At 43.0% G+C, this 27,588-nt stretch overlaps 2 protein-coding genes across 4 annotated transcripts; one reads left to right on the top strand and one right to left on the bottom strand.

Annotated features, from left to right (window-relative positions):
- Positions 1-17,492, bottom strand: wdr83 (WD repeat domain containing 83). 3 transcript variants are annotated; one of them, XM_061984260.1, is made up of 11 exons: positions 16,979-17,492; positions 13,830-13,952; positions 13,618-13,738; positions 10,345-10,450; positions 10,212-10,260; positions 10,022-10,148; positions 7,534-7,601; positions 7,359-7,467; positions 7,179-7,293; positions 6,918-7,106; positions 1-688 (listed from the first exon to the last, which is right to left on the bottom strand). In XM_061984260.1, the coding sequence occupies exons 1-10, from the start codon at positions 17,013-17,015 to the stop codon at positions 6,948-6,950; spliced, it is 1,014 nt and encodes a 337-aa protein (XP_061840244.1). In that variant the 5' UTR covers positions 17,016-17,492; the 3' UTR covers positions 1-688; positions 6,918-6,947. The 3 variants fall into 3 exon arrangements, with proteins under 3 accessions (XP_061840244.1, XP_061840243.1, XP_061840242.1); XM_061984259.1 differs by having other exon boundaries at positions 6,942-7,106; positions 16,979-17,491; XM_061984258.2 differs by lacking the exon at positions 1-688 and having other exon boundaries at positions 6,181-7,106; positions 16,979-17,491.
- On the top strand, positions 17,257-23,641 carry wdr83os (WD repeat domain 83 opposite strand). Its single transcript, XM_061984261.1, has 4 exons — positions 17,257-17,444; positions 17,636-17,741; positions 17,847-17,944; positions 23,431-23,641. Exons 1-4 carry the CDS (start codon positions 17,395-17,397, stop codon positions 23,495-23,497), a joined length of 321 nt encoding a protein of 106 aa, XP_061840245.1. The 5' UTR covers positions 17,257-17,394; the 3' UTR covers positions 23,498-23,641.
- The last annotated feature ends 3,947 nt before the right edge of the window (positions 23,642-27,588 follow it).

The raw sequence follows: 27,588 nt of genomic DNA, 5'->3' as shown, positions 1-27,588 counted from the left end.
GAGCAAAACTAAGTCACATGAAGGCTAAAATGCAAATGCCATCAAGATCGAGTGTTTAAACAAGGGTGTCCAAAGTGTGGCCCTCACACTGTAGAGGACACTTTAAGATGGAGGAAATGTAATGACTTGTCAAGTAATTAAAATGTTAGGGTTTTTTTCTTACAATTAATGAAATCATGTGCTAAATATAAGTGTGCAATGCTAAGATAGGCTCCAGCACCCCCCGCGACCCCAAAAAGGGACAAGCGGTAGAATATGGATGGATGGATGACAATAAAAGCACATATTTACGATTATAATACTTATGTCTCCCTCAATTGACCCTACATATGAAATAATGTCGATGCACTTTCAATGACATCATTTTTATTAGAAAAAGCAACAAAAAATTGTGACAAACGTCTAAATTTAACAGAATTGAAGAAAAAATAACATTTGAGAGACAGTAACTGTTTACTTCTGATTAAACTGCTATTTGTCCATTGTCCAAACGCTCCAAAACACAAAAATGCCCCCAAAAATGTCACAATATAACAAATTCAGCGGCACAATGTTGATCAAAACTAAGTCACATGAAGGCTAAAATGCAAATGCCATCAAGACGGAGTGTTTAAACAAGGGTGTCCAAAGTGTGGCCCCGGGAGCCATTTGTGGCCCGTAGCTTGAGTTTTGTAGGCCCACAACATATCTGAAAAAAAAAAAAAGTAACAATGTGAGGAAAAAGCTGAAAATGTATAGAAAATATAATACAAAGTATGTAGGGGGCATTTGGATATTTTTTATTTTGTATTTAAAAAATCCACAGATGTTTATAAAAACTCAATGCTCAGCTTTGTGTTATAAGTGACGGATTGTAATAGTTTTTATCAAAATTTCAGTTTTTTTCTCGTCACATTGTGTCTTTATTTTCTTACATTTTTACTGTTGTTTTCCGAAAATACGTTGCGGGCTAACTCAACTCCAGCTTTGGGCCGCAAAAGGCCCCCTGGCCTGTAATACCTAACACCAGAACACTAGGCATGCGCAGGGCTGGGCCAGGTGGTGCCGAAACCCGGAATAATAGTGAGGTTTAGGGGATGTAATGCCGGCTAGCTTAGTTGTTGCGTCAAGAGCCTCGGCTTTTAGTATAGTGGCTAGCATGCTAGCCTCAGTTTGATGGGTTGTGTGGGTGTGGGTCCGTACACCAGGGCTGGGCCCAGTGGGATGATCACAGTTACATTGGTGCCGATACCCGGAATAAGAGGTAGGTTTAGGGCTTGGATGTAATAATGGATGCCGGCTAGCTTAGTTGCTGCGTCAAGAACCTAGGCTTTTAGCATAGTGGCTAGCATGCTAGCCTCAGTTTGATGGGTCCTGTGGGCGTGGGTCCGTACACCAGGGCTGGGCCCGGTGGGATGATCACAGTTACATTGGTGCCGAAACCCGGAATAAGAGTGAGGTTTAGGAGGGGTGGATGTAATAACGGATGCCGACTAGCTTTGTTGCTGCATCGAGAGCCTAGGCTTTTAACATAGTGGCTAGCATGCTAGCCTCAGTTTCATGGGTTGTGTGGGCGTGGGTCCGGTGGGATGATCACAGTTACATCGGTGCCGAAACCCGGAATAAGAGAGAGGTTTAGGGGGGGAAGATGTAATAATGGATGCCGGCTAGCTTAGTTGCTGCGTCGAGAGCCTAGGCTTTTAGCATAGTGGCTAGCATGCTAGCCTCAGTTTGATGGGTTGTGTGGGCGCGGGTCCGGTGGGATGATCACAGTTACATTGGTGCCGAAACCCGGAATAAGAGTGAGGTCTAGGGGGGTGGATGTAATAATTGATGCCGGCTAGCTTAGTTGCTGCGTCGAGAGCCTAGGCTTTTAGCATAGTGGCTAGCATGCTAGCCTCAGTTTGATGGGTTGTGTGGGCGCGGGTCCGGTAGGATGATCACAGTTACATTGGTGCTGAAACCCGGAATAAGAGTGAGGTCTAGGGGGTGGATGTAATAATGGATGCTGGCTAGCTTAGTTGCTGCGTCAAGAGCCTAGGCTTTTAGCATAGTGGCTAGCCTCAGTTTGATGGGTTGGGTGGGCGCGGGTCCGGTGGGATGATCATAGTTACATTGGTGCCGAAACCCGGAATACGAGTGAGGTTTAGGGGGGTGAATGTAATAACTAGGCTTTTAGCATAGTGGCTAGCATGCTAGCCTCAGTTTGATGGGTTGTGTGGGCGCGGGTCCGGTGGGATGATCATAGTTACATTGGTGCCGAAACCCGGAATACGAGTGAGGTTTAGGGGGGTGAATGTAATAACTAGGCTTTTAGCATAGTGGCTAGCATGCTAGCCTCAGTTTGATGGGTTGTGTGGGCGTGCGTCCGGTGGGATGATCACAGTTACATTGGTGCGGGAACCCGGAATAAGAGTGAGGTTTAGGGGGGTGAATGTAATAACTGGGCTGTTAGCATAGTGGCTAGCATGCTAGCCTTAGTTTGATGGGTTGTGTGGGCGTGGGTTCGGTGAGATGATCACAGTTACAATGGTGCCAAAACCCGGAATAAGAGTGAGGTTTAGGGGGGTGAATGTAATAACCAGGCTTTTAGTATAGTGGCTAGCATGCTAGCCTCAGTTTGATGGGTTGTGTGGGCGTGGGTCCGGTGAGATGATCACAGTTACAATGGTGCCGAAACCCGGAATAAGAGTGAGGTTTAGGGGGGTGAATGTAATAACTGGGCTGTTAGCATAGTGGCTAGCATGCTAGCCTCAGTTTGATGGGTTGTGTGGGCGTGGGTCCGGTGAGATGATCACAGTTACAATGGTGCCGAAACCCGGAATAAGAGTGAGGTTTAGGGGGGTGAATGTAATAACTGGGCTGTTAGCATAGTGGCTAGCATGCTAGCCTCAGTTTGATGGGTTGTGTGGGCGTGGGTTTGGTGGGATGATCACAGTTACAATGGTGCCGAAACCCTGAATAAGAGTGAGGTTTATGGGGGTGAATGTAATAACTAGGATTTTAGCATAGTGGCAAGCATGCTAGCCTCAGTTTGATGGGTTGTGTGGGCGTGGGTTTGGTGAGATGATCACAGCTACAATGGTGCCGAAACCTGGAATAAGAGTGAGGTTTAGGGAGGTGAATGTAATAACTGGGCTGTTAGCATAGTGGCTAGCATGCTAGCCTTAGTTTGATGGGTTGTGTGGGCGTGGGTCCGGTGGGATGATCACAGTTACAATGGTGCCGAAACCCTGAATAAGAGTGAGGTTTAGGGGGGTGAATGTAATAACTGGGCTGTTAGCATAGTGGCTAGCATGCTAGCCTTAGTTTGATGGGTTGTGTGGGCGTGGGTTCGGTGAGATGATCACAGTTACAATGGTGCCAAAACCCGGAATAAGAGTGAGGTTTAGGGGGTTGAATGTAATAACTGGGCTGTTAGCATAGTGGCTAGCATGCTAGCCTCAGTTTGATGGGTTGTGTGGGCGTGGGTTTGGTGGGATGATCACAGTTACAATGGTGCCGAAACCTGGAATAAGAGTGAGGTTTAGGGGGGTGAATGTAATAACTGGGCTGTTAGCATAGTGGCTAGCATGCTAGCCTTAGTTTGATGGGTTGTGTGGGCGTGGGTCCGGTGGGATGATCACAGTTACAATGGTGCCGAAACCCTGAATAAGAGTGAGGTTTAGGGGGGTGAATGTAATAACTGGGCTGTTAGCATAGTGGCTAGCATGCTAGCCTTAGTTTGATGGGTTGTGTGGGCGTGGGTCCGGTGGGATGATCACAGTTACAATGGTGCCGAAACCCTGAATAAGAGTGAGGTTTATGGGGGTGAATGTAATAACTAGGATTTTAGCATAGTTGCAAGCATGCTAGCCTCAGTTTGATGGGTTGTGTGGGCGTGGGTCCGGTGAGATGATCACAGTTACAATGGTGCCGAAACCCTGAATAAGAGTGAGGTTTATGGGGGTGAATGTAATAACTAGGATTTTAGCATAGTGGCAAGCATGCTAGCCTCAGTTTGATGGGTTGTGTGGGCGTGGGTCCGGTGAGATGATCACAGTTACAATGGTGCCGAAACCCTGAATAAGAGTGAGGTTTATGGGGGTGAATGTAATAACTAGGATTTTAGCATAGTGGCAAGCATGCTAGCCTCAGTTTGATGGGTTGTGTGGGCGTGGGTTTGGTGAGATGATCACAGTTACAATGGTGCCGAAACCTGGAATAAGAGTGAGGTTTAGGGAGGTGAATGTAATAACTGGGCTGTTAGCATAGTGGCTAGCATGCTAGCCTCAGTTTGATGGGTTGTGTGGGCGTGGGTCCGGTGGGATGATCACAGTTACAATGGTGCCGAAACCCTGAATAAGAGTGAGGTTTAGGGGGGTGAATGTAATAACTGGGCTGTTAGCATAGTGGCTAGCATGCTAGCCTTAGTTTGATGGGTTGTGTGGGCGTGGGTCCGGTGAGATGATCACAGTTACAATGGTGCCAAAACCCGGAATAAGAGTGAGGTTTAGGGGGGTGAATGTAATAACTGGGCTGTTAGCATAGTGGCTAGCATGCTAGCCTCAGTTTGATGGGTTGTGTGGGCGTGGGTTTGGTGAGATGATCACAGTTACAATGGTGCCGAAACCTGGAATAAGAGTGTGGTTTAGGGGGGTGAATGTAATAACTAGGCTTTTAGCATAGTGGCTAGCATGCTAGCCTCAGTTTGATGGGTTGTGTGGGCGTGCGTCCGGTGGGATGATCACAGTTACATTGGTGCCAAAACCCGGAATAAGAGTGAGGTTTAGGGGGGTGAATGTAATAACTGGGCTGTTAGCATAGTGGCTAGCATGCTAGCCTTAGTTTGATGGGTTGTGTGGGCGTGGGTTCGGTGAGATGATCACAGTTACAATGGTGCCAAAACAAGGAATAAGAGTGAGGTTTAGGCGGGTGAATGTAATAACTAGGCTTTTAGTATAGTGGCTAGCATGCTAGCCTCAGTTTGATGGGTTGTGTGGGCGTGGGTCCGGTGGGATGATCACAGTTACAATGGTGCCGAAACCCTGAATAAGAGTGAGGTTTAGGGGGGTGAATGTAATAACTGGGCTGTTAGCATAGTGGCTAGCATGCTAGCCTTAGTTTGATGGGTTGTGTGGGCGTGGGTTCGGTGAGATGATCACAGTTACAATGGTGCCAAAACCCGGAATAAGAGTGAGGTTTAGGGGGGTGAATGTAATAACTAGGCTTTTAGCATAGTGGCTAGCATGCTAGCCTCAGTTTGATGGGTTGTGTGGGCGTGCGTCCGGTGGGATGATCACAGTTACAATGGTGCCGAAACCCTGAATAAGAGTGAGGTTTAGGGGGGTGAATGTAATAACTGGGCTGTTAGCATAGTGGCTAGCATGCTAGCCTTAGTTTGATGGGTTGTGTGGGCGTGGGTCCGGTGAGATGATCACAGTTACAATGGTGCCGAAACCTGGAATAAGAGTGAGGTTTAGGGAGGTGAATGTAATAACTGGGCTGTTAGCATAGTGGCTAGCATGCTAGCCTTAGTTTGATGGGTTGCGTGGGCGTGGGTCCGGTGGGATGATCACAGTTACATTGGGGCCGAAACCCGGAATAAGAGTGAGGTTTAGGGGGATGAATGTAATAACTGGGCTGTTAGCATAGTGGCTAGCATGCTAGCCTTAGTTTGATAGGTTGTGTGGGTGTGGGTTCGGTGAGATGATCACAGTTACAATGGTGCCAAAACCCGGAATAAGAGTAAGGTTTAGGGGGGTGAATGTAATAACTAGGCTTTTAGTATAGTGGCTAGCATGCTAGCCTCAGTTTGATGGGTTGTGTGGGCGTGGGTTTGGTGAGATGATCACAGTTACAGTACATTGGTGCCGAAACCCGGAATAGGAGTGAGGTTTAGGGGGGTGAATGTAATAACTGGGCTGTTAGCATAGTGGCTAGCATGCTAGCCTTAGTTTGATGGGTTGTGTGGGCGTGGGTTCGGTGAGATGATCACAATTACAATGGTGCCAAAACCCGGAATAAGAGTGAGGTTTAGGGGGGTGAATGTAATAACTAGGCTTTTAGTATAGTGGCTAGCATGCTAGCCTCAGTTTGATGGGTTGTGTGAGCGTGGGTCCGGTGAGATGATCACAGTTACAATGGTGCCGAAACCCTGAATAAGAGTGAGGTTTAGGGGGGTGAATGTAATAACTGGGCTGTTAGCATAGTGGCTAGCATGCTAGCCTTAGTTTGATGGGTTGTGTGGGCGTGGGTCCGGTGGGATGATCACAGTTACAATGGTGCCGAAACCCTGAATAAGAGTGAGGTTTAGGGGGGTGAATGTAATAACTGGGCTGTTAGCATAGTGGCTAGCATGCTAGCCTTAGTTTGATGGGTTGTGTGGGCGTGGGTCCGGTGGGATGATCACAGTTACAATGGTGCCGAAACCCTGAATAAGAGTGAGGTTTAGGGGGGTGAATGTAATAACTGGGCTGTTAGCATAGTGGCTAGCATGCTAGCCTTAGTTTGATGGGTTGTGTGGGCGTGGGTTCGGTGAGATGATCACAGTTACAATGGTGCCAAAACCCGGAATAAGAGTGAGGTTTAGGGGGGTGAATGTAATAACTAGGCTTTTAGTATAGTGGCTAGCATGCTAGCCTCAGTTTGATGGGTTGTGTGGGCGTGGGTTTGGTGAGATGATCACAGTTACAATGGTGCCGAAACCCTGAATAAGAGTGAGGTTTATGGGGGTGAATGTAATAACTAGGATTTTAGCAAAGTGGCAAGCATGCTAGCCTCAGTTTGATGGGTTGTGTGGGTGTGGGTCCGGTGGGATGATCACAGTTACATTGGTGCCGAAACCCGGAATGAGAGTGAGGTTTGGGGGGGTTGATGGAACAGGTGCCAACTAGCTTAGCTGTGACACCTGAAGAGCCGTGCTGGTCGGTGGCTTGGGAGCCCTGGAAGGGGTTTACCAAAATAAATGTTCACTTCCAGACCCTAGATTATGTTGCCATGATGTCAGCGTCGTCCGCCTCCTCAGGCTCGGCCGCCCACACTTGGACACGCCCCTCCGTGGCGGTTAGGAGGCGGGTCTCCTTGGGGTGGAACGCCAAGGACTGGACCACGGCCTTGCCCACGGGCAGCTTCAGGGACAAAGACCCCTGCGAGACGACAGATTGTTGGATGCCTCGTCGTCGCTTCCGCCGACCGGAACCAGACTCCGCCTTTCTTACCTCCACCAAGTCCCAGCAGTACACGTGTCCGTCCTCGGAGCAGCTCAGGACGTGCGTGTCTTTGAAGGACAGGCAACATTCCAGCTTGTACCCCTTCATCTGGTGTCCCGTGTACCTGCGGGCCAAGGCACACATTTACATGTCGGATGTACCCCCCCCCCAAATAAACGTGCCACTCACTCCCCCAGCATTTCCCCCGTGCTCTTGTCCAGGAGCCTGACTGTGGAGTCCAGACTGGAGCTGAGCGTGCACTGTCCGTCCTGACTGAAACACACGCACGTGATGGGACCTGCGACACACAACGTGCACAATCACACACGCTTTTCCCGACACCACAAAACACTCCCGCGCTGACTGTTGATGAAGTCCACGTGCAGCTGTCCCATCCGGAGGTCGTAGCGTCGCACTCGACCGTCCACCGACCTGGACACAGTCATCATGGAGTCAAAACCAAGTCTGCACAGTACACAATAGAGTCTGGGCGTCTCTGCTTAGGCTGCTGCCCCCGCGACCCAACTTTGGATAAGCGGAAGTGGATGGATGGCACACACATGCTGTGCATTCCAACCAGCCTCATCTCAGGTTTTAACAGTTTTAACTCCAGAAAATATCAAAAGGATTGGAATCATTCAGAAAAAACATTGATTACATCTTGTACCGCTTATCCTTTCTGGGCTCACAGGTAAAGCTGGAGCCTATCCCAGGTGCTTGCCAGCCAATCACAGGGCACATATAGACAATAATAAACATACTTATTGACACGTCCCCAATTAACCTATCATGCACTATAGGGCTGGGCGATGAAACGATATCAATATACAAACCCCATAAGCCATAACCACGGTGAACTCTCATAGGCACTGATTTTATAGTTTAGCACCTCTCTGTGTGCAATTTTTACTTTCCATCCACAGTCTGAATGCTTCTGTATATATGTATATAGTGTAATATTTAAACAACTGACTGAGGCAGATAATTAGATATATCCATATTTGTGTGTTACTTCTTTTAAACCATAGTCATAGTACAAAACAGCTAGTGTTCTTTATTTGTTATCTTTTAATTGTCTGCAAGTACTGTGTGCTAACCTTCACTTTAGGAATGTAATGAGGACAGATACTCTTTTTCCTTATCTGTTCCTGTGCCCAGCTGAGGAGGACAATGGGCATGTGTTTGGGCTGGAAAGAGAGACAACGAGGGTGGGAGGAAGAGACGCTTTATAGAAGAGAAGGTTTCCATATTTTAGATCAGACCATCTTAGCTGCGCGCTTGAATGTTCTATGGTGGACTGGTCTCATTCTATTTCCAAAGCTTTGGAGATAAAATTAGAAAATACCTATTCTGTCTCTGGTGGTTCTTCTACTCAGCTGTACTGTCATAAAAGAGCTTGGGAGTGGCCAGCAATTTGAATTCCCTGGGAGGAACAACTGGTCCAAACGCAACACAACACATTCAGAACATTTGTTCTCAGGACTGGACTGTGCACCTTACCTCCTTTTGCACTATGTTTCTTTTTGAAGCTTAGAGAAGGCTATGCAGAACGAAACTAAAACTGAACTGGCTACATAGTAAACAAAAACAGAATGCTGGACGACAGCAAAGACTTACTGCGGAGCAAAGACGGCGTCCACAATGTACATCCGAACATGACAACAATGTCCACACAAAGAATGATAAAAACAACTGAAATATTCTTGATTGCGAAAACAAAGTAGGTGCGGGAAATATCACTCGAAAGAAGACACAAAACTGCGACAGGAAAATACCAAAAAAAGAGAAAAACTCACCAAAATAGGAGCGCGAGACAAGAACTAAAACACTACACACAGGAAAACAGCAAAAACCTCAAAATAAGTCACGGCGTGATGTGACAGGTGGTGACAGTACACCTACTTTGAGACAAGAGCAATATTGATGCATGCTTGGTTATGGTTTGAAGTCATATCCAACAATTGCGACGACGACTTTTTACTGTCAACTGAGTTTTGCTTTTTAATGATTTCTGCTGGCGGATTTTTTCAACGCAAAAAATGTGCCTTGGCCATACTTGCCAACCCTCCCGAATTTTCCGGGAGACTCCCGAAATTCAGCGCCTCTCCCGAAAACCTCCCGGGACAAATATTCTCCCGGAAATCTCCCGATTTTCGGCCATCAGCCGGAGCTCCAGCTCCATGCGACCTGAGTGAGGACAGCCTTTTTTCATGACGGGAGGACAATAGGGTGACAAGAACTAAATCATCCAGACTACAGATAAATTGTGTTATTATGTTTATCTGCTAAAAACATCAAAATTAATTATATTTTTATTTGTATTTTTTCTGACTTATACATTAAAATAAACATATTTGAAATAATTAATTTTAAATGATCATAATAATTCATTTAAAATGACCATATTTAATTATTAAAATAATTGCTTGTTTATCAACAACTTTAACATTTTATTCATTACATTTTGAAGCTCTCAGAAGCCAAGTTATGTTATATTCCTTAATATTTATTTATGCAAGTTTGAAGTATCAATTATCTAAACACAGATTTGTTTGCATATTTTCAGGATGTATATATATATATATATATATATATATAATGAAATACTTGACTTGGTGAATTCTAGCTGTCAATATACTCCTCGCCTCTTAACCACGCCCCCAACCACGCCCCCCACCCCCCACCCCCCACCCCCCGAAATTGGAGGTTTCAAGGTTGGCAAGTATGGCCTTGGCTCAAAAAAGGTTGAAAAACACTGTGCTAACGGACAGGTGTTATTTCCCTCTCATGCCATCATTATTCTCTCCCAGCTGTGGAGGGTTACTTTACCAACTTCACGTTGCGACACTAACCCTGTGAGCAGCTCGTGTTTGACCACTTTCAGGCTACTGACGCTGTCTTTGGCCTCATCCAAAACCTGGAGGGGCTCATTCCTGCGAGACCTGGTGTCCCAGCAGCGCACCGTCCCATCTATGGAACCTGTTCAAAATTGGACAACAATAAAGCCAGGCCTTGAACGCGACATTTGAGACTCCCACCTACCAGACAGGATGACCGTTGCCTCCTCGTTGAACTGCACGCAGTTGATTTTCTGCGCCAAAAGACATTTTGAGGCGCGTCAAGTGAAAAGTGAAAAGCCAGATAACGAAGACGGGACGAAAAGAGCGGCGCTCACCCCGGCGTGACCGCGGATCTTCCTGGCCAGCTGTCCGGTGGCCACGTCCCAGAGAATCACCGTCTTGTCCGAGCTGCAGGAGCAAATCTGGCTGTTATCAAAGGACCTGCGGAGACAGCCGTTCAAAAAGACAGTTGAAATAAACGTTATTGTTGGCATTTTTGACAGCAAAAAGTTTGTACACGCCTTCTCATTCAATGTGGATTCTTTATTTTCATGACTATTTACATTGTAGATTGTCACTGACGGCATCAAAACTATGAATGAACACATGTGGAGTTATGTATTAACAAAAAAAAAGGTGAAATTACTGCTTTGCACACTCTTGGCATTCTCTCGATGAGCTTCAAGAGGTAGTCACCTATGGTTTTCACTTCACAGGTTTACTTGAAGCTCATGGAGAGAATGCCAAGAGTGTGCAAAGCAGTAATCGGCGCAAAGGGTGGCTATTTCGAAGAAACTAGAATACAAAACATGTGTCAGGTTCAAACACTGATGACATCTATTAAACAAGACAAGAAGCAAAGAATCAAACAGAGACAGAATTAAATTTGGACTCGATTGAGGAGAGAGGCCGGGACACTGTACTCTTGTACAATCTCCAGCACGCTCTGGCAAAAGATTGTACAACTCCTCCTTTATTTGACTTTCTCTGATCACATGACCACAGCTGCTTCCAGAGGGAAGTGGGTCGTAAACAGCGTTGCCTTTGGTTACAGAACAGTTCAAAAGAAGAGGTTGTAAAATAGTTCAAAAAGAGGTCCATATAATAGTTCAAAAAGAGGTTCGTAAAATAGTTCAAAATGAGGTCCGTAAAACATTTGAAAAAAAAGGTTGCCTGGAGGGGATTCTGGTACTGCTTCCTCTTCGCTTTTATAGTCCTTGGGTCAGACAATATCTTTCTGTTTGATTATAATACATGAAAGAAGCAGGAACACCTTCATCTTGCTTCCCCCCTACACAGTGGAGTTTTACGATCCTTACTCTTGGTAGGTTCAAAGACAGCTTTTGTCTTCTTACCGGGCACTCAATGTAACACAAAGTTTTTGTGATAACTTAGAAACAATTATTCTAACAACATGTTTTCAGTTATTTCACCTTTTTTTGTTAAGTATATAACTCCACATGTGTTCGTTCATAGTGTTGATGCCTTCAGTGACAACCTACAATGTAAATAGTCATGAAAATAAAATAAAAATGCATTGAATGAGGAGAAGGTGTGTCCAAACGTTTGGCCTGTATTGTATATGTGTCTTTCTTTCTTTTTTTTATCTCTAACTACAACAGAACTACATCAGCAGATACAATATATATACACATATCATACCTCTATTAAAGGGGCTGTTTGCAACTTCCTCACAGTTACATTTTTCAAAGCAAAAAATATCCAAGAAACTACTGCCCGTTGGCGGTTCCAAGGCCCATGTCCAATAAGTAGTTCGGTGTTTTCATATAATATACAAATAGTCAACGACCTAATAGCTGCCATTTTGTGGCCAACGAAAGCAACTCAAGTCAGTGGCCATTAATTGTACATCAATTTGACTTTGTGCACAGCATTCACTTCTATGACCCAATCCAAACAACCTTCCCTAGTCATGGTGCAGGGGGGAAAAAAAACATTCAACCAGCACAAAAAGAAATCAACAAACATGGTCACACATGACACAACCTGCTCTTTGAACTTTGTAAGTGGCCATTAATTGTACATCAATTTGACTTTGTGCACAGAATGTACTTATATGACCTAATCCAAACAACCTTCCCCAGTCATGGTGCAGGTGGAAAAAAAAACATTCAACCAGCACAAAAAAATCAACAAACATGGTCACACATGACACAACCTGCTCTTTGAACTTTGTCAGTGGCCATTACTTGTACATCAATTTGACTTTGTGCACAGCATTTACTTATATGACCTAAACCAAACAACCTTCCCCAGTCATGGTGCAGGGGGGAAAAAAACATTCAACCAGCACAAAAAAATCAACAAACATGGTCACACATGACACAACCTGCTCTTTGAACTTTGTGAATATTATAAAAAACATCCACTCAGCATAAAAAATGTTTTTAACAAGGCAAAACACTCTCCATACTTATCCATGTTTGGCACATTTCGAATGCTTGAAATTTCTGATTGGTTAAAAAACTTTAAGGAGGTCGTCACGGAAGTAAACAAGGTAGAGGTCGGATTTTCACATACTCCTAATAACCAATTATGATAATTATTAATTATATTTGGAGTCATGTTGTTGTTATGATAGAATATAAATTCAATGACAGCTAACGCTAGCTATCCAAATTTCTATTACTAGCTAACAACACCCAAAGCTTACGTCTTAATCACGATTTTGCAAATATTTATTTACATACTTCAAGTTCTTCCAAATGGTGTCTGTAACACGGCAGTAAAACGGCTGATCAAACAAAACAGAAGTCATCGTCGTGGACCCACTAGCTGCAGAAGCTAGCTCTCCAATCAGCTAAACAGACTCAATAACTCCACGGTGACATTTTGTTGAATTTACTGAGGAATTTGTGAAACTGAAACAATACAAAAAGAATGCCATTGTAAATTAACAATACTAACACAGACAAACGTGTTAACATATTAGCTCATGCTAACAACACTGGCTTGATTACATTACGATAGCACGTACAAATATGCAGGAAAACACTCCTACAGGCCTCACACGGTTTATTAAGTATGAATAGTTTTAGTTATATTGTAAAATGTTTGAATTGATTTACGTGGACCACGACTTAAACAAGTTGAAAAACTTATTCAGGTGTCACCATTTAGTGGTCAATTTTACGGAATATGTACTGTACTGTGCAATCTACTAATAAAGGTTTCAATCAATCAATCAAATGGAGTGATAAAAACCCCTTTCGAGCAGAAATGCTGTGGACGGTTTTACTTCCGGTTTAAAGCAGAAACTGGATCCACATTTTCAACCGACAGCACCTGCAGTGAGCGATTTTGTCCAAAAGATGGCGCCGTAGCACAAACAATAACACAACTTTTCAGTGGGGTATATGTAAACTATTTGTTCAATTAAAAAAACAGCCATAAACTAGCCGCACCGTTTTCTAAGCTGCAGGGTTCAAAGCGTAGGAAAAAGGTAAATGGCATTGGTATGGGCCCTGAAAAAAGACACATGGGTCGGATCTTTAGCAAACAACCACATGTCAAAAGTCCCTGATGTGTGTCTTATTATACAATTCGGAATTAATTTATGATTCCGTGCATCCAACACAGCTGCTCACCCGTCGGCGTCCAGGACTTCGTAGCCGTGGCCGCTGTAGGTCTTCAGCAGCGTCCCTCGGCTACCGCTCCACAGTTTGAGGGATTTGTCTGCGCCGCAGGACAGCATGTACTGTCCGTCAGCTGACACGGTCGAGAGGGACAAAGAAGGGTCGTACGATTAATAACACTAATAACGATAAAAAAAAAAGGCCTCTTGTTGTTTCTTGGTCACCATTGAAGCGCACGGCTCTGACGGGTCCTTGTTTACAGTCGATGGTCCGCAGGAGATGCTGAGGTAGCTGAGGAACCTGAGGTTTGGGAAGAGGGAACGACATCCTGCTTGTAACCTCACAACCTGGGAGGGAGAAGGGAGGTAAACAAATAGTTTCAGCATGACACTTCATAAAAAACACTTTATTTCCCACGGCCATTATTCTAATTAATGCCTTGAAATAACTCTGAACTACTGTCACTGTGAATGTGCTAACTCATGTTCACGTCGTCATCTTTTCCGCTCTTTTTCACCACTGCCCTCTTATTTACAAAACCCAAGACCAGAGAAGTTGGCACATTCAATCAGGGATGTCAAACTCGTTTTCATTGAGGGTCACATCGCAGTTACGGCTGTCATCAGAGGGCCGCTTGTAACAGCGAATAATGTATGAATATGCCTCTGGATTTCATTATTCATTATATAAATTGTTTTAAGTAGACTGTCGATTTTACAGTAAAAACTTAATATTTACAAAATTTTACTGTAAAATATAGTGTTTTTTTTATTTATTTTTATTTACAACATTTTACGGTATATGGAAAAACGGTACCACGTTTTTTTGGGGGGGAGGAGGGGGCTTTACGGAAAAAGCTGGCAGCTTAGTTGCCCAAATTTTTGTGTTAAATTTACATTAGTTTTTAGAACAATATTTTGTTAATGGAAAAAAAAAAGTACAAGTTCTTATTTTATTCTACTGTAAAAAACAAACATACCGTCTTTCCAGTTCCAGTAATACACCGTTAAAAACAACAACCGTAGATTTTACAGTCAAAAACTGGCAGTTCAAACAACAGAATTTGACTGCAAAAAACTGGTAGTTTTTTTTCCAATTTGCAGTAATATGCTGTAAAGAACACCGTAAAATGTATTGTCCTTTTTATTAATTTGACGGGTAATTTGCTGTAAAATCCTAAGTCAAGCAGATATTTAAGTATTTATTTTTATTTAGACCAAAAATGTTTGGAAAGTATGCTAATATACTGTAATATTTGTTGCGATATTGGATACTATTAAAGTTTAAAAGGTAATTTCAAGGAGTACATATATATTTTCTGTCAAACTGAAAAATATTAATTACATTTAGTGAGAAAATATTAAGTACTTTATTCACACAAATCATTTCCAGGTGTTTGCGGGCGAGATCAAATGATGTAGAAGGCCAGATCTGGCCCTCGGGCCTTGAGTTTGACACCTGTGGTGTAAATGGTAAATAAAAACAGAATACAATGATTTGCAAATCATTTTCAACCTATATTCAGTTAAATAGACTGCAAAGACAAGATACTTAACGTTCAAACTTGTAAGTTTTTTTTTTGTTTTTTTTTGCAAATGTTAGCTCATTTGGAATTCGATGCCTGCAACATGTTTCAAAAAAGCTGGCACAAGTGGCAAAAAAGACTGAGAAAGTTGAGGTAATGCTCATCAAACACCTCTTTGGTGAACAGGCTAATTGGGAACAGGTGGGTGCCATAAAAGCAGCTTCCATGAAATGCTCAGTCATTCACAAACAAGGATGGGGCGAGGGTCACCACTTTGTCAACAAATGCGTGAGCAAATTGTCGAACAGTTTAAGAACAACATTTCTCAACCAGCTATTGCAAGGAATTGAAGGATTTCACCATCTACGGTCCGTAATATTGTAGAAAGGTTCAGAAAATCTGGAGAAATCACTGCACGTAAGCGATGATATTACAGTCCTTCGATCCCTTACATCAGTGTGTAAAGCAGTGTTTTTCAACCACTGTGCTGCGGCACACTAGTGCCGTGAGATACAGTCTGGTGTGCCGTGGGAGATTATCTAATTTCACCTATTTGGGTTAAAAATATTTTCTGCAAACCAGTAATTATAGTCTGCAATTGATGTGTTGTTGTTGAGTGTCGGTGCTGTCTAGAGCTCGGCAGAGTAACCGTGTAATACTCTTCCATATCAGTAGGTGGCAGCCGGTAGCAAATGCTTTGTAGATGTCGGAAACAGCGGGAGGCAGTATGCAGGTAAAAAGGTGTCTAATGCTCAAACCAAAAGTAAACAAAAGGTGAATTCCCCTAAGAAAAGGCATTTAAGCTTAGGGAAGGCTATGCAGAACGAAACTAAAACTGAACTGGCTACAAAGTAAACAAAAACAGAATGCTGGACGACAGCAAAGACTTACTGTGGAGCAAAGACGGCGTCCACAATGTACATCCGAACATGACATGACAATCAACAATGTCCCCACAAAGAAGGATAAAAACAACTAAAATCTTCTTGATTGCTAAAACAAAGTAGATGCGGGAAATATCGCTCAAAGGAAAACATGAAACTGCAACAGGAAAATACCAAAAAAAGAGAAAAAGCCATTAAAATAGGAGCGCAAGACAAGAACTAAAACACTACACACAGGAAAACAGCAATAAACTCAAACTAAGTCAGGGTGTGATGTGACAGGTAGTGACAGTACACCTACCTTGAGACAAGAGCTATATTGATGCATGCTAGGTTATGGTTTAAAGTCATATCCAACAATTGCGACAACAACTTTTTACTGTCAACTGAGTTTCGTTTTTTTAATGATTTCTGCTGGTGGTGTGCCTCCGCATTTTTTCAACGCAAAAAATGTGTCTTGGCTCAAAAAAGGCTGAAAAACACTAGTGTAAAGGATATCACCACATGGGCACAGGAACACTTCAGAAAACCACTGTCAGTAACTACAGTCGGTCGCTACATCTGTAAGTGCGAGTTAAAACTCTACTATGCAAAGCGAACGCCATTTATCAACAACACCCAGAAACGCCGCCAGGCTTCGCTGGGCCCGAGCTCGTCGAAGATGGACTGATGCAAAGTGGGAAAGTGTTCTGTCCACATTTCAAATAGTTTTTTTTTAATCAGCCTCCCACATATTAGTTATTTAAGTACTTGTTTATATTTTAAGATAGTTTTAATTGTTGACATTGAACAAAGAGAGCACTCATCCTACCAAGTTAAATTCCTAGTGTGATCAACATTATTGGCACACACAGTTGATGTTGATTGTAATATAAACATTGGTTTAAAAGACAAAATTATGCTTTAGTCGTAATTTTAAAAGACAAGATCGTTAATTCAACACAAATACATTTGAGGTACTTACTCAAAATTGAAAACGAGGACTTCTGCGAGTATTTCATGTAAAATGTATCCTACTTTTTGCAGTATGCTAAGCATGTTTTATACATGTATATATTAAATACGTAAACATCCTAACAATTATTACATTAATACGTGAAATCGTTAAAAACAACAACTATTTCAGTGTTTGTTCTCGCAATCCCGTCCGAGAGTTCACTTCCGTAGCCTGAGAGGAAATACGTCACGTCGTTATCGCCAACGCTGTAAAAACTTCAAAACAAAACCTCCAAGCGCATGTCCTCCTTGAGATGCTGGTTCGGCGAGTGGCGTATGCTATTGTTTTGAAGCGTTAGCGGAAACGGCTCTCTGCGCCGAGTGCACCGTCCAAAAAAGGCAAGCTGCCTGAAACAATCGCCTGAGTTTTTAATTTAAATTATTATGTCTTCTAATAGCATGGCGGATCCAAGGAGACCAAACAGGATATTGCGGTAAGTGTTTTACAGGCTAGTGCTAAGCTTGTTCGGCTAACGTTGGCTAATCGTCACGGGGTCCTTAAGCGATTAGCCGACGAAACATAAAGTGGCACTCTTAAAGTAACACCACTTGTAAACATCGAACTCATTACATGGATAATTATTGGCAATGGGTGTGAGTGTCTAAATATGCGGTGGCGTTGCAGGTACAAGCCCCCCAGCACGGAGACCAACCCGACCCTGGAGGACCCCACCCCGGACTACATGAACCTGCTGGGCATGATCTTCAGCATGTGTGGGCTGATGCTCAAGGTACGTCATCACGTCAAAACATGGCACCTTCACCCAAATCCAACACGAAAAACCTAAACATGACAACTGCTAAAAGCGAGCATTTGATTCCGTGTTTTGCCACAGCTCAAATGGTGCGCCTGGATCGCCGTCTACTGCTCCTTCATCAGCTTTGCCAACTCCAGAAGCTCGGAAGACACCAAACAGATGATGAGCAGCTTCATGTGAGTGTGACACACGCACACAGGTGGAAAAAAAAACACTGGCACACGCAGAGAAGCCCCTTTTGGTGCCCTCACAAACGGTAAGAAATCACAAAAGTTGAACAGGCATATTTGTCACATTATTGAACATTCTAAAAAGTAAAACCCACTTACATTAACATTGGCAAAAGGAAGCGCCGACGAGAAAGGAGCAAATAGTGGAGGGGTGCTTTTGGAAGAGGCGCCGCTGAACGAAACGTCGATCTTCTCCCCCGCTGTGAAATAAGTCTGCTTTGGCATCTTTTCCCGGATTCAGAATCAGAATAGTTTTTATTGCCATTGTTTGAGAACGGGTTCACAAACTAGGAATTTTTCCTTGTAAAATTTTGGTTAGATATGTACCTCGGTTAATGTCACAACACACAAAATAAACATAATGCTCACTTTCTGAAGTTATTCTTCATTCATAAATCCCTCGAATTTTTCTCCTTCGGTGTCCGAATTGAAAAGTTGGGCGAATGTCGTCCGGCGCTGCCTCTGTCTTAGTGAAGGTGTGTTCGCCTTCGGTCATCCATTGTTCCCACGCAGTTAGCAGTCTAGCTTCGAATGCCCTGTTGACACCAATATCTAGCGGCTGGAGGTCTTTTGTCAATCCACCCGGAATGACGGCGAGTATTGAATTAAGCGCGTAAGCGTGTCTCTCAATGTGATGTTATGAGCTAGCAAATATAGCAACTACACTACCCAGCATGCAACGATAGTGACGAGCATGCGCGGTAGCCCTGAGAAGCGTTGTTGTATGCTGGCAGTTAGAATGTGGTTATGAGCACGCTGTGAGTAAACGTTGAGAACTCAGTTAACACGCCTCGTCTGCATTATTTATAATTAGACAGACAACACACTTAATAGGAGCCATTTTGGGGTCTTTACATAAACACACAAATGGAAATGAAACGTCACATATCCCAGCATGCACCGCGTGCTTCTTCTTCTTCCGGGGCGGGTGGTTGCTTACAGTAGAAGAAGAAGCGCTTCCTGTTCTACCGGGAAAAAAGATGGCGGCTGTTTACCGAAGTTGCGAGATCGAAACTTTATGAAAATGAATCGTAATATTAATCCATATATAAAGCGCACCGGGTTAAAAGCCGCACTGTCAGCTTTTGAGTAAATTTGTGGTTTTTAGGTGCGGCTAATGGTGCGGAAAATACGGTACACAGGGTCCATTGCCAGGGTTAATGTGGTCAACATCAATCAATCAATCAATGTTTATTTATATAGCCCTAAATCACAAGTGTCTCAAAGGGCTGCACAAGTCACAACGACATCCTCGGTACAAAGCCCACATAAGGGCAAGGAAAAACTCACCCCAGTGGGACGTCGATGTGAATGACTATGAGAAACCTTGGAGAGGACCGCATATGTGGGTAACCCCCCCCCCCCCTCTAGGGGAGACCGAAAGCAATGGATGTCGAGTGGGTCTGACATAATATTGTGAGAGTCCAGTCCATAGTGGATCCAACATAATAGTAAGAGTCCAGTCCATAGTGGGGCCAGCAGGACACCATCCCGAGCGGAGACGGGTCAGCAGCGCAGAGATGTTCCCAGCCAATGCACAGGCGAGCGGTCCACCCCGGGTCCCGACTCTGGACAGCCAGCACTTCATCCATGGCCACCGGACCTGTGCCCCCCCCCCCCCCCCCCCCCCCCCTCCACAAGGAACAGGGGAGCAGAGGAGAAAAGAAAAGAAACGGCAGATCAACTGGTCTAACAGGGGGGCTATTTAAAGGCTAGAGTATACAAATGAGTTTTAAGATGGGACTTAAATGCTTCTACTGAGGTAGCATCTCTAATTGTTACCGGGAGGGCATTCCATAGTACTGGAGCCCTAATAGAAAACGCTCTATAGCCCGCAGACTTTTTTTGGGCTCTGGGAATCACTAATAAGCCGGAGTTCTTTGAACGCAGATTTCTTGCCGGGACATATGGTACAATACAATCGACAAGATAGGACGGAGATAGACTGTGTAGTATTTTATACGTAAGTAGTAAAACCTTAAAGTCACATCTTAAGTGCACAGGAAGCCAGTGCAGGTGAGCCAGTATAGGCGTAATATGATCAAACTTTCTTGTTCTTGTCAAAAGTCTAGCAGCCGCATTTTGTACCAACTGTAATCTTTTAATGCTAGACATAGGGAGACCCGAAAATAATACGTTACAGTAGTCGAGACGAGACGTAACGAACGCATGAATAATGATCTCAGCGTCGCTAGTGGATAAAATAGAACGAAGATGAACGGAGATGAAAAGAAGGCCGTTTTAGTAACACTCTTAATGTGTGACTCAAAGGAGAGAGTTGGATTCGAAAATAATACCCAGATTCTTTACTGATTCGCCTTGTGTAATTGTTTGGTTGTCAAATGTTAAGGTGGTATTTTTAAATAAATGTCGGTGTTTAGCAGGACCGATAATCAGCATTTCCGTTTTCTTGGCGTTGAGTTGCAAGAAGTATATATCAAATAAAAACTAAACAAGATAAGGCTCCGAATGGTTTCTTAACAAAACCTTTCTACATATAAAGTGCATTTTTTGATTGATTGATTGAGACTTTTATTAGTAGATTGCACAGTACAGTACATATTCCGTACAATTGACCACTCAATGGTAACACCCCAATACGTTTTTTAACTTGTTTAAGTTAATCAACATTAAACTGCCTCAAGTTGTTGCTCGGATTAAGTAAAATGACAAAACTTTTCTTCTACATATAAAAAGTGCAACATTAAACAGTTTCAAGTCAGATTAACTTTTCTTCCCCCCGCCCAGCCTGGCTAACTTGGCAGTAAGAGGATATATGGGCTCATTGTTCTTCCAACATAGAAGTGGGTCAAAATCTAGTTTTTAATGCAATATGGTCTTAAATCTGCTGCTATAAAAACATTTGTTATTGTTTTAGCCCTGCCTGGCTCGCCGAGGAGAGGCTGCTTGAATGCGATGGTGACGCTTCAAATGGTTTAGCATGTGTTATGAGAGTAGCTTATGTGTGTGTGTGGCCCTTTAATGTGTGACAGCATGTGAGGTGAGTGTGTGGGCGAGCGAGGTGAGGGAGCGGTAGCATGAGTGCAGGGAGTGGCTAGTGTTTTGTTGGATTGGCTGTGTGCAAGACCTCAATAAAGCCACGATTTGCAACTAATCGCCGGACTCGTCATTTACCCTGGAGTCCGGAGCTGTGGAGAGTGAAGGGTGTTGCCCCCGAGAATACATCGGCCCTGGGGGAGTGTCTCCCCTGCGCTCCTCGACTACGGTCTGGGAGCCGGAAGCAGGAAAAGGTGCAACACATGTTTGACGTGTTGTCAGAAGCAGCTGCTGAACAATGTCGGCAAACCTCCGTCCTCCATTGTTTTATCGCGCAGCCAAAGTGTTCCCAAACGGGAGATCTTAACGAGGCAGGAGGGTCTTTCAGATCTGGCTTTTACATGTTGTCCTAGCCCGGTCGCTGCTAGCATGTGTACTCGTTCGGTACACCTCTGAACCGAACCGAAACCCCCTTACCGAAACGGTTCAATACAAATACACGTACCGTTACACCCCTAATAAATATATATATACATATATATTAGTGTGGAATATATTTCACACTATATTTCTAATTTGACCAAAAATCTGCATACAGGTAAAAGCCAGTAAATTAGAATATTTTGAAAAACTTGATTTATTTCAGTAATTGCATTCAAAAGGTGTAACTTGTACATTATATTTATTCATTGCACACAGACTGATGCATTCAAATGTTTATTTAATTTAATTTTGATGATTTGAAGTGGCAACAAATGAAAATCCAAAATTCCGTGTGTCACAAAATTAGAATATTGTGTAAGGGTTAAATTTTGAAGACACCTGGTGCCACAAACTAATCAGCTGATTAACTCAAAACACCTGCAAAGGGCTTTAAATGGTCTCTCAGTCCAGTTCTGAAGCCTACACAAACATGGGGAAGACTTCAGATTTGACAGCTGTCCAAAAGGCAACCATCGACACATTGCACAAGGAGGGAAAGACACAAAAGGTTATTGCTGAAGAGGCTGGCTGTTCTCAGAGCTCTGTGTCCAAACACATTAATGGAGAGGCAAAGGGAAGGAAAAACTGTGGTCAGAAAAAGTGTACAAGCGATAGGGATCACCGCGCCCTGGTCAAGATTGTGAAAAAAAACCCATTCAAAAATGTGGGGGAGATTCAGAAGGAGTGGACAGCTGCTGGAGTCAGTGCTTCAAGATCCACCACCAAGAGACGCTTGAAAGACATGGGTTTCAACTGCCGCATACCTCGTGTCAAGCCACTGTTGACCAAGAAACAGCGCGAAAAGCGTCTCACCTGGGCTAAGGAAAAAAAGAGCTGGACTGCTGCTGAGTGGTCCAAAGTCATGTTTTCTGACGAAAACAAATTTTGCATTTCCTTTGGAAATCGAGGTCCCAGAGTCTGGAGGAAGACAGGAGAGGCACAGGATCCACGTTGCCTGAAGTCTAGTGTAAAGTTTCCACCATCAGTGATGGTTTGGGGTGCCATGTCATCTGCTGGTGTCGGTCCACTCTGTTTCCTGAGATCCAGGGTCAACGCAGCCGTCTACCAGCAAGTTTTAGAGCACTTCATGCTTCCTGCTGCTGACCTGCTCTATGGAGATGGAGATTTCAAGTTCCAACAGGACTTGGCGCCTGCACACAGCGCAAAATCTACCCGTGCCTGGTTTACGGACCATGGTATTTCTGTTCTAAATTGGCCCGCCAACTCCCCTGACCTTAGCCCCATAGAAAATCTGTGGGGTATTGTGAAAAGGAAGATGCAGAATGCCAGACCCAAAAACGCAGAAGAGTTGAAGGCCACTATCAGAGCAACCTGGGCTCTCATAACACCTGAGCAGTGCCAGAAACTCATCGACTCCATGCCACGCCGCATTAACGCAGTAATTGAGGCAAAAGGAGCTCCAACCAAGTATTGAGTATTGTACATGCTCATATTTTTCATTTTCATACTTTTCAGTTGGCCAACATTTCTAAAAATCCCTTTTTTGTATTAGCCTTAAGTAATATTCTAATTTTGTGACACACGGAATTTTGGATTTTCATTTGTTGCCACTTCAAATCATCAAAATTAAATGAAATAAACATTTGAATGCATCAGTCTGTGTGCAATGAATAAATATAATGTACAAGTTACACCTTTTGAATGCAATTACTGAAATAAATCAAGTTTTTCAAAATATTCTAATTTACTGGCTTTTACCTGTATATGAGCAGCCCGGAATGCTCATTTCAAACAAAACTGAGGTAGAACAACAGCACCCCCTGTTGCTTTAGTGAGCACATGACAGCCCCGTAGTTGCACTTTCACGTGACCTCAGACTTTTTGTTGTTGTCCAAGACAACTCGCAAAAGAAACGAAACCGGAAGAGAAAAGCACCGTGACACGGCTGACATCTCAGTGAGTTCAAGTATATTTTCACGTTGCGTCCGCAGGCTGTCCATCTCGGCCGTGGTCATGTCCTACCTCCAGAACCCGCAGCCCATGTCGCCGCCGTGGTGACCCCGGCAGCAGTCTTAAGCCACGATGATGTCACCATAATAATCTTTTTTTTTTTTTTTTTTTGTAAACGTTTGCCAGTCTTTTATCAGGGAAAACATGCTGATGTTTTACAAGATGATGCAAATAAAGTTGTTATACAAAGAATTGTGTGTTTGGTATTTTTCTTCACTTTTGACTTGATTTGAGCTTTAAAAGCTCGACACCAACTTCACATTCAGGAAGCGCTTGGTTCACTTGTTTTGCATGTTGAAGAGAGGAAACTGTACTGCATTGACTACGAATTTAGATTGGAAAAACTTTTTTTTGTAAGGCATGCATGTTATCCTCTCAGCCAAACTGTTTAGCTTTCATAGTGACGTCCAACTTTGAATGTTAAAGGGAGCAATTCAGCTAATTTCACACTAAAAACATAATTTTTTTACTACAGCAAATATATTTTTTTGATAGTGTGGAATATTCTACTTGCAGTCAAAGTTATTTTTAGGCGGAAAAAATGTCAACTGTAAGTGAGAATGGTGGGATGAGTACCGATGGTATTGTCCAATATTTTGGAAAATCAAGAATACTAATTTATGGGGTTAAAAAATGTCAAGTTTTATTATCCTAATCAAGACGAAAATGGTGGAAGGGTTGAAATTAGTTGAAAAATGTGGGACGAGTACCGTATTTTTCGGACTACAAGGCGCATTTAAAATCCTTCCACTTTCTCAAAACTCGACAGTGCGCCTTATAAACCGGTGCACCTACGGAATAATTCTGGTTGTGCTTACCGACTTCAAAGCTATTTTATTTTGTACATGGTGTAATGATAAGTATGACCAGTAGATGGCAGTCACACATAATAGATACGTGTAGGGCTGCAACAACTAATCGATTAAATCGATTATAAAAATATTTGGCGATTAATTTAGTCATCGATTCGTTGGATCTATGCTATGCGAATGCGCAGAGGCAATTTTTTATTTATTTTTTATTTTATTTTTTTTATAAACCTTTATTTATAAACTGCAACATGTACAAACAGCTGAGAAACAATAATCAAAATAAGTATGGTGCCAGTATGCTGTTTTTTTTCAATAAAATACTGGAAAGGATAGAAATGTAGTTTGTCTCTTTTATCCGATTATTAATCAAAGTAATAATCGACAGATTAATCGATTATCATATTAATCGTTAGTTGCAGCCTTAGATACGTGTGGACTGCAAGATGAGGCCAGTAAACAACACCAAAACTTTATATGTTCTATTGAGAATATAGAACATTACACACTGCGCTCAAAAATCTATCAAAAATGTTTTAGTACGACTTTGGTAAGTGTTGCGTCTGACCAGTCTTCCTCTCAGGGAATTAAAGTCCCTGGTCAATCTCAAATTCTTTCAGATGACATATATGCAGAGTAAGAAGGACCATCAAGACAGAATAGGAATATTATCAAGTTTTATTAAAGCTTTAGGAGACCAGTCCTTACAAAGGCGCTAATATCGGCATCCAGAAGTGGTCTGAAAATCAAACGGGAAGAGACAACTTATTAAATACGAAAAGATGAGGCCAGTAAACAACACCAAAACTTTATCTGTTCCTTTGAGAATATAGAACATGACACACAGGCGCTCAAAAATCTGTCAAAATGTTTTAGTATGACTTTGGTAAGTGTTGCGTCTGACCAGTCTTCCTCTCATGGAATTAAAGTCACTGGTCAATCCCAAGTTCTTTCAAATGACATATATGCAGAGTAAGAAGGACCATCAAGACAGAATAGGAATATTATCAAGTTTTACTAAAGCTTTAGGAGACCAGCATCCAGAAGTGGTCTGAAAATCAAACGGGAAGAGACAACTTATTGAATACGAAAACAGCCCCCACCATGCCCAGAAAGGAATGCCGCCTCATTGTTCTAATACTGATAAGGTAAAAAGGGAGTATGCTATACGCCCACATTAGAACCCCTTCAAGGTAAAGCACAGAGTTTACTTGCGGACATAAGATACAAACATAAAGAGTACACATGGGAAAATGTTAGGTGCTTCAAACATGACTATGAATAAAGAAAGAACTCTTAAAAATACTGTATATGCATTCTCCACATAAGCTATGAAGCCGCACCGCTTGATGGATTGTTGGAGCATTGCGGCTACCATAGGTAGACGAATTGTGCTTCAACACACAAATATTACTATGGTGTGTGTGTATAAATTGTATCCATTAGCAGACATATTATCTGGCTTTTTGTCTTGCAATATTATGCAAAAGCAACTTTTCTTACCTTCTGGTACCTGCTGATGTGTATTTGGGATCTACCTAAGCAGGGAAGCCCAGACTTTCCTCTCCCCAGCCACTTCGTCCAGCTCTTCCCGGGGGATCCCGAGGCGTTCCCAGGCCAGCCGGCAGAGATAGTCTTTCCAAAGTGTCCTGGGTCTTCCCTGTGGCCTCCTACCGGTCGAACGTGCCCTAAATACCTCCCTAGGGAGGCGTTCGGGTGGCATCCTGACCGGATGCCCGAACCATCTCATCTAGCTCCTCTCCATGTGGAGGAGCAGCGGCTTTACTTTGAGCTCCCCCCGGATGACAGAGCTTCTCACCCTATCTCTAAGGGAGAGACCCGCCACCCGGCGGAGGAAACTCATTTCGGCCGCTTGTACCCGTGATCTTGTCCTTTTGGTCATAACCCAAAGCTCATGACCATAAGTGAGGATGGGAACGTAGATCGACCGGTAAATTGAGAACTTTGCCTTCCGGCTCAGCTCCTTCTTCACCACAACGGATCGATACAGCGCCCGCATTACTGAAGACGCCGCACCGATCCGCCTGTCGATCTCACGATCCACTCTTCCCTCACTCGTGAACAAGACTCCTAGGTACTTGAACTCCTCCACTTGGGGCAAGATCTCCTCCCCAACCCGGAGATGGCACTCCACCCTTTTCCGGGCGAGAACCATGGACTCGGACTTTGAGGTGCTGATTCTCATCCCTGTCGCTTCACACTCGGCTGCGAACCGATCCAGTGAGAGCTGAAGATCCTGGCCAGATGAAGCCATCAGGACCACATCATCTGCAAAAAGCAGAGACCCAATCCTGCAGCCACCAAACCAGATCCTCTCAACGCTCTGACTGCACCTAGAAATTCTGTCCATAAAAGTTACGAACAGAATCGGTGACAAAGGGCAGCCTTGGCGGAGTCCAACCCTCACTGGAAGCGTGTCCGACTTACTGCCGGCAATGCGGACCAAGCTCTGACACTGATCATACAGGGAGCGGACCGCCACAATCAGACAGTCCGATACCTCCTACTCTCTGAGCACTCCTCACAGGACTTCCCAAGGGACACGGTCGAATGCCTTCTCCAAGTCCACAAAACACATGTAGACTGGTTGGGCAAACTCCCATGCACCCTCAAGGACCCTGCCGAGAGTATAGAGCTGGTCCACAGTTCCACGACCAGGACGAAAACCACACTGTTCCTCCTGAATCCGAGGTTGGACTAGTGGGTTACATCATTAAAATTTGACTGTCCTAATGAAGACAAATGTTTTAATGGTGGAATGGTTGAAAATAGTTGAAAAATGTGGGCGGAGTAGTCGAAAGGAAAAAAAGGGCAACATTTTTTTTTTAATATTTTTAACTTTTTTTTTAAACTTTTTTAAACTTTTTTAACTTTTTTAACTTTTTTTAACTTTTTTTAACTTTTAAAATTTTTTTTTACCCTAACCCTAACCATAACCCTAACCCTAAAAAAAATGTTAATTGTTAAAATTGTTTTAAATTTTTTTTAAAAATTTTAAAAAAATTTAAAAAATTTTACAAATTAAAAAATATAAAAAAAATAAAAACATTTCAAAACATTTTTTAAAAATTAAAAAAATTTGAAAATCATTTTTTACCTTGAAAAATTTTTTTTACCTTGAACATTTTTTTGTACCTTGAAAATCATTTTTTACCTTGAAAAAAATATTTTACCTTGAAACATTTTTTGTACCTTGAAAATCATTTTTTACCTTGAAAAAAAATTTTTACTTTGAAAAAAATTTTTTACCTTGAACATTTTTTTGTAACTTGAAAATCATTTTTTACCTTGAAAAAAAAATTTTACCTT

This window comes from Nerophis lumbriciformis, linkage group LG25 (assembly GCF_033978685.3).
Source record: "Nerophis lumbriciformis linkage group LG25, RoL_Nlum_v2.1, whole genome shotgun sequence".
NCBI classification, from domain to species: domain Eukaryota; kingdom Metazoa; phylum Chordata; class Actinopteri; order Syngnathiformes; family Syngnathidae; genus Nerophis; species Nerophis lumbriciformis.
The sequence above is the reverse complement of the archived record's forward strand: the minus strand, read 5'-3'. Positions and strand labels throughout refer to the sequence as shown.

Coding starts and splice junctions, on each gene's coding strand:
- wdr83 (XM_061984260.1), bottom strand. CDS start 17,015: ATGAAATACTCGCAGAAGTCCTCGTTTTCAATTTTGA. Junction 10,451..13,617: donor GAAGTCCTGGACGCCGACGG/GTGAGCAGCTGT, acceptor CTGTCTCCGCAG/GTCCTTTGATAACAGCCAGA. Junction 7,468..7,533: donor GCACGTGGACTTCATCAACA/GTCAGCGCGGGA, acceptor TGTGTGTCGCAG/GTCCCATCACGTGCGTGTGT.
- wdr83os (XM_061984261.1), top strand. CDS start 17,395: ATGTCTTCTAATAGCATGGCGGATCCAAGGAGACCAAACAGGATATTG. Junction 17,742..17,846: donor TGTGTGGGCTGATGCTCAAG/GTACGTCATCAC, acceptor GTTTTGCCACAG/CTCAAATGGTGCGCCTGGAT. Junction 17,945..23,430: donor CAGATGATGAGCAGCTTCAT/GTGAGTGTGACA, acceptor TTGCGTCCGCAG/GCTGTCCATCTCGGCCGTGG.